The sequence below is a fragment of the Quercus lobata genome, chromosome 9 (assembly GCF_001633185.2).
Source record: "Quercus lobata isolate SW786 chromosome 9, ValleyOak3.0 Primary Assembly, whole genome shotgun sequence".
NCBI lineage: Eukaryota > Viridiplantae > Streptophyta > Magnoliopsida > Fagales > Fagaceae > Quercus > Quercus lobata.
Window position 1 is genome coordinate 40403198 of NC_044912.1, and position 17437 is coordinate 40420634.

At 36.6% G+C, this 17437-nt stretch overlaps 1 protein-coding gene across 1 annotated transcript; it reads left to right on the plus strand.

The window, feature by feature from the left end:
- Nucleotides 1-3779: 3779 nt before the first annotated feature.
- Nucleotides 3780-5665, plus strand: LOC115960612 (UPF0481 protein At3g47200-like). The gene has a single exon (XM_031079550.1). It carries the CDS (start codon nucleotides 4092-4094, stop codon nucleotides 5286-5288), a length of 1197 nt encoding a protein of 398 aa, XP_030935410.1. The 5' UTR covers nucleotides 3780-4091; the 3' UTR covers nucleotides 5289-5665.
- The last annotated feature ends 11772 nt before the right edge of the window (nucleotides 5666-17437 follow it).

The window sequence follows — 17437 nt, forward strand, 5'->3', positions numbered from 1 at the left end:
TTTTTTTAAATATAAAGATCTATAGTAGCGTTTTTAAAACGCCACTATAGGGTATGGATCTATAGTGGCATTTTAAAACGCTGTTATAGCATTTTTAAAAAAATTAAAAAAATTGGTCGCGGGTATGTTTTGATTGGATTAATTTTTTTGAGTGTGATCTTGATCCTTGACCTCTGTTGTCATGAATAATCTTAAGTGTCTTATTGCTGATGCTTGTGAAAATTTAAATAAAAAAGATATTGATGATGAGATTGATTCACTACTACAACTTTAACAAATTGCAAAAAAAAGTTGTGTCTCTCTAAATTTATTCATAAATTAAATTCTATAATTTTGGGGCTTTTCAAATTAACCCTATACTTTCATAAGTACAAATTAAATCCTAAAATTTTAAATCCATCTTAATTCAAGTACTCTATTATTTCTCTTTTATATCACTCACGGCATGACTCAGAGTTTGAATTTAAATAGATTTAATTTGTAACGTATAAAGTTACTGGGTTTAATATGTAACTTCTGACATTAAAAATAATTTAAAGTATAATTTCTAAAAAATTCATCTATCCTTACTTGTTAAATTAACATTAATGACCTTTAGGTCCAATGAATTTTTTTGGTGGTATTTCCAATGGATAATCTAACCTAAGGGAAAGATTGAAGAATTATAAAATAGGGGGGAAGCTCTCTCTCTCTCTCTCTCTCTCTCTCTCTCTCTCTCTCTCTCTCTCTCTCTCTCTCTCTCTCTCTCTCTCTCTCTGTTGATTTATGCTTTGTTTGTCTCTTGTGATTCACAGACAGGAGATTCGAACTTGCGCATATATCTTTATTAGTGTTGAATTTGGAGTATTCATAGTCACTGCCAAAGACCTTCTCATCAAGCTACGCATTTAGGACATTGTAAGTCCCAAGAAAGATAGCAATTATATATGTCCTTGCATTATTTATTAATTTGGAGTATTCATATTGATTATTGGGTTATGCTAACGAGTGCCCTTAGGGCATTAGTTAAGAATCCAGTTAAAGAAAGTTTTAACATTACTTTTATGAGAAATGAAAAAAGCTGTCAAAACATTAATTGTTTTTTTTTTTTCTTTTCCCATAAAAAATTTCTTTAATTGGATTTTTAACTAGTGCCCTAAGGGTACTCGTTAACATTTCCCTTGATTATTTATTGATTTATGCTATATGCCCTTGCATGATTTATATCTATTTTCTATAATTATTTATAGCTATGAATCATCAGGATTAATTTTCTCATGGGCGTCTTGCAAAATATATATATATATATATATGTGTGTTTTTTTGAGAAAGTGCAATATATTTATTAAGAAAAAAATTATTGATTTATCTCTCCGATGTAAAGAATTATATGCTACAAACTTCTTCAACCATTAAAATTGCTTTCACTTTTTTTTTTTTTGGAGAGAGTTTTAACCTATAGCGTGTTATCATCAGACCAAGACACCAATCAATTTTTGGTGTAGGTAGAGATTGAACCTCAGATCTCTTATACAACTATTAGAGACTTTACCAGTTGAGCTAACTAGAACCTACTCACTTTTTCTTACTATTGAATCATATAACTTTTATTATTGGGATTATATAGTTTTCAAATGGACACAGTCAAACTCCGGCCCCCATGAATTTTTTTTTTGAAACCGAAGTAGCTAAATATCGTCAATGCTTCCAACTATATGATTGAATTAATCTCATATAATTATTTTTTGTTGTCAGGGATAAATTTGGTATAATTAAATATAGATTTCTACATCAGAATTTTTTTAAAAAATAATGGGAACAAAACCCAGCCTTAAGCAAGTGATGGTCTCTTAAAAAACATCCAAAAACCCTAATGTAGTGAGCATGCTACTCTTCCATCACCACTCCCATTCAACTTTCAAGTCTCTCTTCCTTCACTCTCTTCCCCACGATAGCATTAACCTTGACTTCTCTCCCTTGCCTGTACACCACTTCACTTTCCCTTCAAAATATGATATTTGGTTCACTTTGGTTCTATTCGGTCTTATTCGGTCCACTTTGGTTCTATTTGGTCAACTTTGGTCCTATTCTATCCACTTCTGTCCTACTCGGTCCATTTGGTCCTATGCCGTCCACTTCGGTCTTATATGGTCTAGTTTGGTCGTATTCGGTCCATTCTATCCAGCTTGGTCTTATTCGGTCCACTCTGGTCCTGTTTGGTCTAATTCGGTCCTATTCAGTCCATTAGATCCACTTCAGTCCAATCTGGTCCTATTTGGTCTATTCTGTCCACTTTGGTTCTATTCAGTCCCCTTTGGTCCTATTCAGTCCATTCTATCTATTTTGGTTATATTCGGACCACTTTGGTTCTTTTTATCTACTTTGGTTTAATTTAGTCCACTTCGATCCAATGCATCATGAAGATTAGTGACTAGTAAGTGTATATATATAGATCCTACACATAGGGCTCCTCAAAACTTTCGCTTGATGGTTGAGCTTGTCAAAGTGGATCCTTTAAAGAGAGTTATGTAAGAAAGAAACTAATAAATGTGGTAGTTTGTTAGTTGTTACATCCAAACAGCAAGATGAAAGAAAAAGACAGCAATATGAAGAGAGAGTTGTTGCTAGCACGTTCCCCAACTACCAAACAAATGCAAATAAAAAAAGAAAAATCACTTCCGCGAGCTTATATCCGCTATCAATATAAATTTGTTTCGATGAAATTATAATAAAGACTGCTCATTATTCATAAAAATAAAATAAAATAAAGACTTCTCATTTACTAGCAGAATTTGGTACGGAATTGGGCCCAAAAAACTTATGCTTCACTTTTATAAAAAAATAAAAAATAAAAAATAATGCTTCACGGTTCAATATAAGATCCTATTATGAATTATTATTATTATTTATTAGTTCCACTTATATAAAAAATCAATTAATATCTTGGCTCAATGATAAATAATACATATCATAAAGTAAATACTATAGGATAAAATTCTATCATATCAATAACAATAAAAAAATCAATACTATAAATTACGTCAAAAAAACAAAAAAAAAGTGATCATTGTTTGTCTGCATGAAAAAGAAAATTATCAATTACAAATGTGAATTATATTCATAGATGATGTTTTCTACTAGAATGTACACACAAAAAAATCACTAAAGTGAAAAGAAACCTAATATCTTATATAAATGTTAAAGGCATTTTCTTTTAATATATATATATATATATATATTAAAAGTTTCATCTATAAAAAATCTAATTTAAAATGGCTTGTGGAGGATCTTATAAATTATAATACAATGATATTACTTGGTTTCTTTATAAGAAAAATCAAGGTTTGCTCCTCCACTTGTTGTAGTTATTAAATTATTAAAACGAAAGTGATAAATGGATTAATAGGAGACTATTACTTTTTTTTTAATTTGAAAATAAATAAATAAATAAATAAGACTTATTGAAATATATTTCTAGATCTGTCTATCTTAAAATGAATAGTTTGTCCAAGTTTCTAAGAGAATCATTAACTAAAATAATTTTCAAAGTTTTCTTGATCACATTTTTACGTTGATTGATCTTATCCCAAATTAATTGAACATATTATATATATATATATATATATATATAATTTACTTATTTATTTGTCATTTTCTTGAGGATGCCAATCAAAACTACCATTCCATCCAAAGTGATAAAGTCTACAATCTATATAATCTTATAATAACTATCATCTATCATTCTCAAGAAAATACAAAAATCAAAAGCTAGCATAAATAATATATTTGTAACCTATCTCCCTAAGTATTACAAAAAACAAAGAGCATATACATAAATTTTGTATTATATCAAGGTTCGTATCAATGAGGATGGACCTTCTCGATTAAAGTTGCCCAAAATATCAAAACCAAAACCAAATGAAAGAGGAAAAGAAAACTTTTCCCTAGCTGATTTAAATTTTCATCCAACCATCCATTCCTCTCAATTTCTCCTAATATCTAACATGTACCTTTCAGCCACAGACTATTTCCTATCCTCTTCAATCTTCCATCACGCATAGCCAAACCAGTTTTACCTTCACAACCATAATCTTAAAAAACCAAAATCCACGATGGGAACCAATTCTGTAGAAGGAGAAGCCAATCACATAGTGAGTATTTGGGAGATCAACAAGGATTACCTAGATTCGATGCACGAGAAGATCAGCCAAACTCCAAAGTTACTAAGCAAAGCCGCAGGTAAAAGAGCATGTTGCATTTTCAGAGTTCCCAAGAACCTAATGGACATCAACGGCAAGTCGTATCAACCCCAAATCGTTTCCATCGGCCCCTATCATCGTGGCGAGTCTCACCTACAAATGATCGAGGAGCACAAGTGGAGGTACCTAGGTTCTTTGCTCTCTAGGAACAAAACTATAGGTTTAACCTTGGAGGACTACTTGAAAAGCATACAACCACTTGAAAAAGAAGCTAGAGAGTGTTATTCAGAGACCATACACCTTAGCCCTGATGAGTTCCTTGAAATGATGGTTGTTGATGGTTGTTTTTTATTAGAGTTGTTTCGAAAGGTTAACAATCCGAAACTGTTTGAGCCTGATGACCCTATTGTCACCATGGCTTGGATAATAGCTTTTTTCTATAGAGACTTTCTTCGACTGGAAAATCAGATTCCATTTTTTGTTTTGGAACGTTTATTTGAGGTTACAAAAATGCCTAACGAGGAGTCTGGTCCATCTTTGTCCTTGCTTGCTTTGCGATTCTTTAACAACATAATTCAGAGACGCGAAGATATCATAGAGAGTCACAAAGATCTCAAGGGCTTGCATTTGCTTGACTTGGTACGCTCAAGTTTTATCCCACCCCATCAAGAATTGCCAAAGAGGGGCAACATACCAACACATATCATCCACTGTGTCTCGAAGCTACGTCGTTCGGGGATTTGTCTCAATCCAGGCAAAGAAGACAGCTTCTTGGTTGTGAAATTCCATCATGGTGTGATCGAGATGCCTACTATAACCATCGACGATTTCATGACATCTTTCTTGGTAAACTGCGTGGCATTCGAGCAATGTCACAGTAGTTCCTCTAAGCACCTTACTACTTACGCTACATTTTTGGATAGCCTTGTCAACACAGCTAAGGACGTGGAGTACCTTAGTGATTGCAACATAATCGAGAATTTCTTTGGGACCGAGGCCGAGGTTGCTCGGTTCATCAACAATTTGGGTAAGGATGTGGCGTTTGATATTGATTTGTGTTATTTGTCGAAGTTGTTCAATGATGTTCACGACCATTATCAGAATAGTTAGCATGTACATTGGGCAGGCTTCAAGTATAGGTATTTTGACACCCCTTGGTCGTTTATTTCTGCATTGGCTGCCTTTGTGCTCTTGCTCCTTACAGTTACACAGACTTTTTACACAGTCTTAGCTTATGTGAATCCTCCTAAGAAATAATAATGAGCCTCCTTTTCTCTCCACACATTGATTAAACCATGTTTAATTATAGTCGATCATGATCATACATTTAAGAGGATCATGGATTTGTAATTGTGTGAAATTTTTTGTAATTTGTTGTGTCACTTTTGAGTTCTTGTAATAGACCCATCTTGCCTCAAGGGTTAGCTCTGTGCTTGCGAGGCCAACATGAAGTGAGAATGTGAGACAGATCGTAGACAAAATGCTAATTTGTGTGTATATGTCATTTACTCATTCCTTAAGGATGTTATTGTCATTTCAAAAAATATAGAACGGTCGCTATTAAAAAAAAGAAGTAACAAACAGTCAACGGTCCAGCATTGGCCCGTTTGAGGCTAGATCTGCATTGCGCCAAATCGCACTATGATCAATTCTATGATATCCCAATCCCACGCATACATTAGAGAAAGTAGGTCTAATAGTTAAAAGATGTTATTTCTTATACTAGCATCGTGAATCTTAAATTATAGATTAAATAAATGTCGTAAACATTTGCAAAAGGTTGTGTAATTGGCTAAGTTGGGTGACCTGAAAGTCTCAAATAAGAAAACAAATCCTAAAATCGGAATTTATGGGAAAAATAAAATGGGAAAGCGCCTTGTTTGAAGAAAAATAATGACTGCTTATCAGTTGAACAATGGCGATTAACAGTTGAACCGAGCAATACTTGACGATGGACTACTTAAAATCTAGTGAAGGGCGACAGAAAAGTAGCTTAATACCATGTTAATAAATGAAAGATGTAGAGAGAGGAGAAATTGAGAGTTTAAGCAAGGAGATTTACATGATTCAATCTCACGACATATGTCTAAAATAGAAAGCCCTTAATGACTATATCTTTGCGATTTTGTAATTGTACTCCATTCATTTTGTTGGCCCTTTTAGAAAATTAAATTTTTTAAGAGAGCACCATATAATATAATGTCTTTCAAATAAGAAGATACAAAGTTTCCAAAATTACCATACTTAATTTAAACTATAATATAAGAGAGGTATTGTGTTTTTTAATAAATTAACAGGTAATAATAAAAGAGAGGTATTGTATTTTTTAATAAATTAAAAGGTAATAATAAAAGAGAGATATTGTATTTTTTTAATAAATTAAAAGGTAATAATAAAAGAGAGGTATTTTATTTTTTAATAAATTAAAAGGTAAGTTAGTAAATTTATAAATATTGACTTTTTAAAGAGAACCATAAGACCAAGTTTGGCAATAAACTTGGTTGTAGCCTAAAACTATAACATCACTCAATATCCTTTTATTGGATGTGAATTTTGACAAATTCATTATTAAATTACATTTTTTTTTATTATATTCTCTATACTTGCAAAATTTCTAAAAAATAACAAAAATCAATAACTATATCATTAATCAAATATTTAGGTTTCAAGTTTTTATAGTATAAAATTATGCATAAAAAAATACAATAAATGACTAAGAATTTAGGACAAAGGAATATATTATTGCGGGGTAAAAATTAAGTACACAATACTTTCGATGAAGTACATTAGATTTTTTAATTAAATTTAAACACTTAGTTGCATTGACCAATAGAATAAGAATAATGATTACCATGTACTTTTAGTGCGATGGTCATTCCACAAGTATAAGTACTTGTAGGATGTGGGGGCAAGAGTCGTTCAAGTTTTCAAGAGGGAGTTTTACACACATATACATTTAAATTAGGTTAAAGTAGAGTTTCTATCATATATATATATATATATATATATATATAAGAATAATGTTATCATTTTCAAGGATAATTAAATTATTAAAAAAAAAAAAAAAAAAAAAACTAAGTGTTTGAATTCAAATAGAAATAATGTATTGCACCTAAGTTTGACCTATTATTTTGAACCCAAAGTAGAATATGTATGGGTTGTTGATTCTAGAAAATCCCTTAATTGGACTGAAAAATTCAAGAACAATCAAAATTCCTGGATTTTCGTCAACTAAAAATATCAATGTATCCAATTGTGATATACTAACACTATTGTTCAACATTTTTCTTAATAAATAAATGTTTTGGGTGTTCTTCTTTTCCGTCGGTATTCATTTTAGCATCCCTTGTTCTCACTAGATGACACCCACCATTTGCGATAGGTCGCTTCTGAAATATATGCAGATCTTAAAATGATGATCAAATCGCATATATAGCATTAACTTTTTCACCAAATCCAGCAAATTAGGCTATCTAACATTCAAAATCAAACCTTTTCTTTACCAAACAAAAAATAACATTCTAACTTTTCCAACCAACCAAACAAACATTGTTAATTTCCCAGCAATCCTGCGCTGAACACACACTACCGTATAGGACGCGCGCAGGTAAGGGTGATGGTTTCCTTGAATTCGGTGGAGATTTTCCCAGTCATTTCCATTGAATATTCAATGTTTGATCCATCCCTATATCATTCATTCAGGCTAGCTGACCGGCAGTTGTGACTACTTGTGCACAAAAAGGAAATAGAAAGCGTGCATGCATGTGATTATGCAGTTGAAAGGTCATTTATTGTGTTCATAAAAAAATAAAAGAAAGGTCATCCATTGCTTTTGCGAAAAGAAAGGATTTATTATACGATATGATTGGGGTGCTGCAGCGGTATTGAGATGGATAGAGTTGGGCCTTCGAGCCTTTTTACAAGAGTGTTGTGCATTAGTATTGGTAGAGGCAAAATAGGTAAAATGTTAAATTTAGCAACTAAATATAATAAAAGTGGAACAAATGGCTAATGCATCAATGGAGCAAAAGCCATATATATATATATATATATATTTTTTTTTTTTGCTATTGAGCTACAGTGCACAGCCAAAGATGGTTGTGCTTTGGCTGTGCACTGTAGATAATGATAAGATTAACAAACTCCTTTGCCCAGACGACCTCACCAAATACTTCCATCTACCCAGCCACGGCATGGACGAGGAAGAGCAAACCATTAATGAGAAGCTTCAATGTCTTGGACCATTACCAATTAGCTATCAAACCATTGACAGCTCTTCAAAACCCGCATTAACAAGTCTTGAGGCGTTACGGAAGGGGCACTAAAGCCACAATTAAGGCTCCAATGGCTAGAAACTACAAAACTATATATACACCTACAGTACACAAGCAGAGGTAATTCTAATACTCAAAACTCTCTTATTTCCCCAAAAAGCTTTTGTACACTGACTTTGACATCGGAGGCATTATGGTAGGCACCACATTGGTGACCACCTAAGGAAAGCCTTTACGCTACATTTGTAGGTATAGTGACGATGATTCAGCTCCATCTGGACAACAACTGATGATTTCCACCTCATCAGTTTGGTGTCATCTGTGGGAACAACATTTTCGCACTTAGGTTCGAAAGTCAATTCCCAAATTCAGATGGAGTTCAACCAAGATTCCGCAACATTAGCCCTACAAATCCAGACATTTACATCTAGTGTGGAAGAACTCACCAAACAAAACTAGGAGATGAGGTTGTGGCTTCAACAAGAGGAGAACCAGTCTAGGTCCAATCAGGAGGATGATGGAGACAGTCACAGAAAGAGTGACCGTCAAAGACTAGCCACTCCAGATGGACCAAGTTCGGATCTTCTCCGGGAAATGAGAAAGGAGATGGACGAGCTAAGGAACACCATTAAAGGGAAAATGGATCGAAGCCTAGATAGAATGGTCAGGACGACGGATTCACCTTTCACGCATGGTTTTGAAACTCGGACCGTTCAAAGAACCGGACAAAGGAGAGGTTCAACGTTTTTTAGGTCCGATCGAGGTTGAACCGAGGTTGAATCGCGATGATGTCATAATTAAATTAATAATTATTTAAAATATAAATAAATAATTAAATTAGTAAAACATTGAGAATATATATTATTTTAATGTATATAGATTTAATTATTTAATAAATATTTCTATAAATTATCAAAAATTCCATATTTTTTTAATTCGCAATTATAAGTTATACATGATCCAACAGGACTCAGCCCATTTTATAATTAATAAAAAAATTAATCAATGATAACCATGAAGAGTGAAGAGGAAGGGATGTTTTTAAATTGAGAGGTACTACGTTAACAATATTTTCACAACATATTATAGGTGGTTAGTTGTTATTGGTTCAAATTTGAACCTAAGACTAAGATTACTTTTTTGCTCCAATAATAATAACCAGTAACAACCTACCACTTAAAATTTGTTGTAAAAGTATTATGAAAATACTGTGAACATCTCATTTCTCTTTTAAATTTCTTAAACTTTTCAAATTGCCTAAGTACAATCCGTTTTTCCTTTTTCTGTTTCTTTTTTTTCTTCCCTTATTCTCCACCGTTTGATAGATTGATTTATCTCCTCCACCGTTTATAATTCTACATCTTTATCTCTTTCTTGTTTCTTTTCTTTTTTACTAGTATCTTAAATTTTTCTCATCCACCCATTTAAAAATTTTACCTTCCCAGTGCCTCTTTTACTTTCCCAATGCCTAGTTGCCTACACGTTTCTTCAGTGTTCCCTCTTTCTCTTTCTTGATGAACCCTCTTCTCTCTTTCTTCTTCACAAAATCTCCTCACAAAACTCTTCATCGGCCTCCTTCTCGGTCTCACTCATGGAAACAATCATGGTTTTTTTTTTTTTTTTTTTTGGTGTCAAAAACTCTTGCAAAGCATTGTATTGTCACTATGTAGTGGCTGCTCCTTTCTTCTTCTTCTTCTTCTTGTCAAAAAAAAATTTCGCAGAAGCACTCATTGCAGAAAAGAAATTTTCGCTTGAAACTATCCAGAACATTGATGCGAGTTCAACGTTTGACAGAATATTATGGTTGAAGCTTCAACAATGGTGATTTGGTGCTGTGAGTCTATAATGTTTTTATTTATTTTTAAATAAAAATAGCTCTAACTTGAACTGTAAAAACCGTTCACGGTTCTCAAACTAGGTGGTTTAACCACGGTTTGAACGGTTCCCTGCTTTTCTTACTTAGAACGGTTTCGAGGGGTAAAAGAACCGTAATAGTAAGAGGTTCGCGGTTTTCACGGTCAAATCGTACGGTTCGGTCCAGGTTTCAAAACCATACTTTCATGGCAGCAGTCCTGGAATGCCTAGTGCCGTCAAAATTTTGCCTACCTCAACTTGAACCGTTTGACAGGCTGAAGGACCCCCTGGACCACCTCAACACTTTCAAGACGACCCTAGGCCTTTAACAGCCTCCTGATGAAATACTATGTTGTTTATTCCCCACCACTCTCAAAGGAGTTGCAAGGGAGTGGTTCACAAAGTTACTAGCATCGTCCATTGATAGCTTCGAACAGTTGGGCAGTTTCTTCTTACGCCACTTCGTCGGGGGACAACACCCAAGGAGGCCAACAGACCACTTACTTACCATCGGGTAAGAAGAAAAGGAGACCCTGAGGTCGTACGTGAAGCATTTCACTCAAGAAACCCTAGAAGTCGATGAAGCTGATGACAAAGTGCAGCTAACAACCTTTAAAGCTGGATTGAAATCTAGGGAGTTCTTGGTCTCACTCGCGAAAAATCCCCCAAAAACGATGGCAGAGATGCTCCTGAAGGCGCAAAAGTACATGAACGCCGAAGACACCTTAGCAACGATAAAAGATGTAGAGAAGACCAATGAGAAAGGAAGGAAGGAAGACGATCGGATAGGACGAAAAAGGAAGCGTTTAGATCGTCAGAACAGCAACAAGGGGCAAAAGAAAAGACGATAAAGCTCCTCAGACGGTAAAATTCACTACTTTGGTTATGCCTGTTGACAAAATTTTGGCGCAGATTAAGGATGAGCCCCAATGTACGTGACAAGAAGAAACATTGCCGTCTCCACAAGGATCATCACCACTACACAGAGGATTGCAGGGACTTGAAGGAGCAGACAGAGGAACTCATACGAAAAGGGAAATTGTAGAGGTTTGTAAAGAAGGGAGAACCCAATAGGTCCAGGGATGACAACAAGGACAAGCGCGAAGCCTCACCAAGGGATGAAGACCTCACATCCCAGTGTTCACCAAGTGTGATTGGGGAGATAAAGACGATTGCAGGAGGGCTGTCCACAAGTGGGTCATTCAAATCCCTCAAGAAATCATATCAGAGGCAGGTGAACAGCATTCATAGGATCCCACCCTTGAAGCAAAGACAGAAAGACAGGGACATGTTTTTCTCGGAAGAGGATGCCAGAGGAGTGAAGCAGCCTTATGACGACCCCTTGGTCATAATGCTCATGATAGAAGAATCCTTGTGGATAATGGCAGTTTCGCAGACATCATCTATCTCTCCGCTTTTCAACAATTAAAGTTAGAACCAGGGAGGCTATGCCCTTTTGAGTCCCCTCTGGTCAGCTTCAGTGGGGACAGAGTGTATCCCAAAGGCATAGTGACGTTAACGGTCACAGTAGGGTTTTATTCGTGACAACTGACTTGTTAGCTAGACTTTTTAGTGGTAAATTGTCCTTCTTTATATAATGTGATCATTAGGAGGCCCACACTCAACCACTGGAAGGCAATCACGTCCACCTATTGCCTGAAGGTAAAATTTCCAATGAAAAATGGTGTAGGTGAAGTGAAAGGAGATCAAGTACTGGCTAGGGAGTGCTACCAAGCAGTATTGGCAGTAAAGGAAAACCATACGTGGATGATCAAGGAAAAAGAAGAGGAAAATGTGGAAGCCCTAGAAACTGTGGAGCTAGTAGACGAAGAGCCAATGAAGACTACAAGAGTAGGGATGACCATAGGTACAGACATGAAAAGGAAACTAGTCCAACTCCTTAAGGAGAACCTAGACATCTTCGCCTGGAGTCCCGAGGACATGCCAAGCATATCCACAGAGATCATCCAACATAAATTAGAAATGAACCCCGAGAAAAAGCTTGTCTAGTAGAGATGACGAGTGTTGCTCTGGAACAAAACCAGGCGATCATGGATGAAGTAAACAAGCTACTAGCAGCAGGCTTCATCCACGAGGTCTACTACTCGAACTGGCTGGCCAACGTCGTCCTCGTAAAGAAGGCAAATGGGAAATGGAGGATGTGCGTGGACTTCACAGACTTAAACAAGGCTTGTCCAAAGGATAACTTCCCCCTGCCTAGGATAGATTAGCTGGTGGATTCCACAGCAAGACACAAGCTCTTGACTTTTATGGACACATTCTTAGGTACAATTAGATAAAAATGGCAAAAGAAGACCAGGAGAAGACTGTCTTCATCACAAGCCAAGGGTTTTACTACTATAAGGTGATGCCCTTTGGGCTAAAAAATGTAGGAGCAACCTACCAAAAGTTGGTAAACAAAACGTTCAGTAAACAGATTGGGAGGAACATGGAAGTGTACGTAGACAACATGCTCATCAAGAGTAAAGAAGAGTCTACTCACCTGGATGATCTCCAAGAGACGTTCGCAACTCTCAGACAATATCAGATGAAGTTAAACCCCAGCAAGTGTGCCTTTGGGGTAACGTCTCCGGAAGTTCTTCCAGAGAGGAACAAAAGCGAACCCAGAGAAGGTATGAACCATACTAGAGATGGCGTCGCCCAAGACAGTGAAAGAAGTCCAGAAGCTCACAGGAAGAATAGCAGTGCTCAACAGATTCGTCTTGAAAGCAACGGACAAATGCTTGCCTTTCTTCAAGACACTGAAGCAGGCCTTCGTTTGGACAGACAAGTGTGAGAAAGCCTTCTAGGAACTCAAGCGCTACCTGAGCAATCTACCCCTCCTGAGCCTATCCAAGGAGGAAGAAAACCGATATTTGTACTTGGCAGTGTCAGCTATAGCTATGAGTGCTGCCTTGATTCGAGAAGAGGACAAAAGGCAGCTCCCAGTTTATTATGTCAGCCAGGTCTTCCAAGGGGCAGAAGCTAAATACCCATGCATAGAGAAGATTGCATTCACTTTGATTATAGCTTCACGCAAGCTGCGCCCCTACTTCCAGGCGAACACCATCTTGGTGATGACGGACCAACCTATAAAGAAGTTGATGAACAAGCCCGAGGTTATAGGAAGGATAATCTAGTGGGTTATCAAGCTTAGCCAATTTGACATTAAGTACCACCCCCAGGACAGCTATTAAGGTGCATGCATTGGCAAATTTCATCACTAAATTTACAATCCTTGACGAGGAGGGAGCTACAGACAAAGTGGAAAGATGGACGATTTAGACCGATAGTTCGTTAGTTCGAAAGAGGGGTGGAGTAAGGGTCATTATCATCACCACAAAAGGAGAAACGCTCAAATACAGAGTTCAGCTAGCATTCCCGGCCACCAACAATGAAGCTGAATACAAAGGAGTACTGACTGGACTAAGGCTTAGAAAGGCACTAGGAGTCAAAAACTTACTCCTCCAGAGTGATTCAAAGCTCGTTGTTGGTTAGATAAAGGGGGAATTTGAAGCAAATGAGAAAAGGATGCAAAAAATACCTAAAGTTGACGAAACTTTTGACACAAGAGTTTGATCAGGTGGAGTTTACACAGATCCCCAGAAGCCAAAATATAGGGTAGACGAGCTGGCAAAACAGTTTTCATCAGAAATAGGACCAACGAATATGGACCCGAAGATTGAAGTCCAGAAATGCCCCAATATCGAAGAGGTCTTCACCTTCACAATCCAGAGCGAAAGCAGCTGGATGACCCCAATCCTATCCTTCTTTCAGGATGGACGGCTTCCACAGGACATCAAAGAGGCCAAGAAGGTTAGGAAGAGGGCAACAAGGTTTTTGATCATGAATGACACCCTGTACAAAAGAGGTTTCTCCATGCCTTACCTGAAGTGCGTCAACAAAGAGGAAGCCAAATATATTCTGGAGGAGATCCATGAAGGAATTTGCGGAGACCATGCAGGCCCGAGATCCTTGATTAGCAATGTTATTCGAACAGGTTACTTTTGGCCTACCCTGTAGAAGGATGCAAAGGAGTTCGTCAAGAAGTGCGACAAATGCCAAAGGTTTGGGAACGTCTAGTGCATCCCATCTGAGAAATTGACGACAATAACCTCCTCGTGGCCGTTTGCCTGATGGGGACTTGACATCGTTGGCCCATTACCCCAAGGTAAAAGACAAGTAAAATTTTCGCTAGTTGCCATTGATTATTTCACAAAATGGGTTGAAGCAAAAGCTCTGTCAACCATAATGGAGGCATGGTTTTAAAAACCGGTACGGTGAAAGAACCGGAAAAGGGACTGATTACCGGTTTTCTGGTCGGATCGGGGTCCGACCGATGGTCGAACCGGTGACGTCATAAATAATTTAATTAATAATTATAAAAATAAATAAATAATTTTATAACTAATCATTTTAACTAAAAAATTAAACAATAGTAAAACATTAAACTTTGGCTTATCAACTTTTAGACACCATTGAACACAATTCAACCAAAAAAAAAAAACATATACAAACACTCACAGCCTACAAGTCTACTATAAAATATTTTAGTTATTTTTTAACATTTCAAATAACAAAAAGTAAGTGCACCATGAGTAACAATATCATTGCCCATTTGATATTTTTTCCCCTCCACACATTCTTGATTCTACATATCCCAAGATTCCCAACAACCACACATTTTGAAATTACATCCACACGTTTTGGTACAACAGACAACAATAGTACCCACCTCACTTTTTGCTTTTTGCTTTTCACCTCTTTCTTCAATACTCTCTCTCTCTCTGTGGCGTGAATATGTGCAGTGCAAGACGCAAGAGCAGCAAAAAATAAGCCAAAATTTCCCTCAACTGAAGCAAACAGGCAAGACGCAAGAGCAGCAAAAAATAAGTCTCAACTGAAGCAGACAGATCATTACAAATCTGCTTATCTTTGGGCTTCTTTGATTCTTTCTCAACATAATATAATAAATCTGATTTTTTTTTTTCTTTTGAGCAAAAGGTAAGTAAAGTAAATCTGATTTTTTTGGTTTACTGTAAGTGTCTTAGGTTTCACCACTTCATACTTGAGAGAACATTTTCAAAATCAAAATCTCTCTTCTTAAATCTGAAATAACATCTCTCTTTTTAATTTTAAAATTTTTTTTTTTGGGTTAACAGCTGAAGTATTTAGGAAGAAATGCAAAAAACCGGTTTAACTGCACTGGTTTCCGATTATGCCGGTTGAACCGGCGGTTTTTACTGTTTATCCGGTTTTTCTTTCATTTCCGGTTTTAAGTAGTAACCGGACCGGATTAAGGTCCGGTTCCCGATTGAACCGGCCGGTCCGGTCCGGTTTTTAAAACGTTGAATGGAGGCGAAGGTCCAGAATTTCATCTTGAAGAATATAGTTTGCTGATTCGGGATACCACAGACGATCATATCAGACAACGGGCAGCAATTTGACAGTTGAGGTTTCAGGGACTTCTACTCAAGGTTAGAAATCAAGAACCAATTCACGTCACCTGGTCACCCTTAAGCTAATGGCCAGACGGAAGTGACAAACTAGACTCTGCTCAAGATCATCAAGGCTCGGTTAGATGAGGCAAAGGGTGCATGGCCAAAAGAGTTGCCCAACGTTCTGTGGGCGTACAGGACTACAGTGAGGATCTTGACAGGGGAGACCCCTTTCAGTCTCACTTATGGCAATGAAGTAGTAATCCCAGTCGAAGTAGGGATCACCAGCATGAGGCGAGAAGTTTTCCACGAAGGCAACAATGATGATCAGCTAAGAATCAACTTGGATTGCTTGGAAGAATCTAGAGACAGAGCATCCTGTAATATGGCAGAGTACCAGCAGAAGATGGCCGAGTATTACAACAAAAGAGTGAAGTTCAAATGACTTAATATAGGAGATCTCGTCCTGCACAAAGTCACACTGGCTACTAAGGACCCAACCTAGGGGGGAAGCTTAGCCTAACCTGGGAAGGACCCTACAAAGTCACCCATTATTCTAGGCAAGGCAGCTATCACTTGGAAACGCTGAACGAGAGGAAATTGCCACGACCATGGAATATCGAGCATTTGAAACAATACCATCAGTAAATGTAATTAACGATTGTATTCATATTTGAAATAAAGCAATAAAAGAATTATTCAACCAGCATGATGCATTTTAATATGGTCTTTTTGTATCTTAACCAAATCTTGGAGAGTAAAGAGAGCATTTTAATGCTAGATATGAGATATTAATATATATATTTAGCTATGTGCTTAGAATTGATTTAGATGATAATAATGTAATTGATATGAAATACTTATATTATATGATGAACATTAATTTTTATGTAAAGAGCATGGAGAGTTTTATCATTTTAAGTGTTATGTGATATAAGAGGCTTACCAAATGTTACCTATTGCACACTGACCTGTCAGAGTTCAGGGAATTGGGGAAGACATGCCAAGCAACATGCTTCCTTTACCAACTTTGAACCACTGGAGCTTTACTAAACATACTTCTTGGCCCTCCAAACCACGACTCCCAAAATTCCCCTGATAAGACTCATGAGCTTGGATCATGAGCCAAAAATGAGATGTTGTGCCATGAGCTCGAACTATGGGCCTTGATGAGATTATATAGCCATGAGTTTTGGACCATGGACTTCGGCATCATTTTTGTGAATATGGACTCTTTTGGGCTTTAAAATAGATTCTCCCAAAATCCATAATAGTGTTGACGTGGTGCGGGTTGCCAATGAAATGAAGCCATGTGGTGTGAAAAAATTGTCCTCAACAAGGGTTAAAGATTGTAAAACAATAATCATCTACAGAATTTCTCTTAGTTTTCCTTTACCCCTACTTCTCCAATTACCAATCCTTAAGAGATTCTTAACCCAAACACATACCTCACCTAATCTGAGTGTTGTTGGTTGTTTTGCTGCTTGTGGGAAGCATTTGGAAAAAGTTATTGATTGGTGGATGCAATTTGGAGCCAATTGTGGGATCCGAATAACTAGTGAAGACATGGCTTGATGAAGCCCGTTGGGAGCTGGAACTCAGAAAGTTCAAGTACATTGGGTAGATTAGGTTTGGAAGGTAATACTCCAACTTTATTCACTACTGGATCATTTCGGCTTGGAGGGCCACAGAG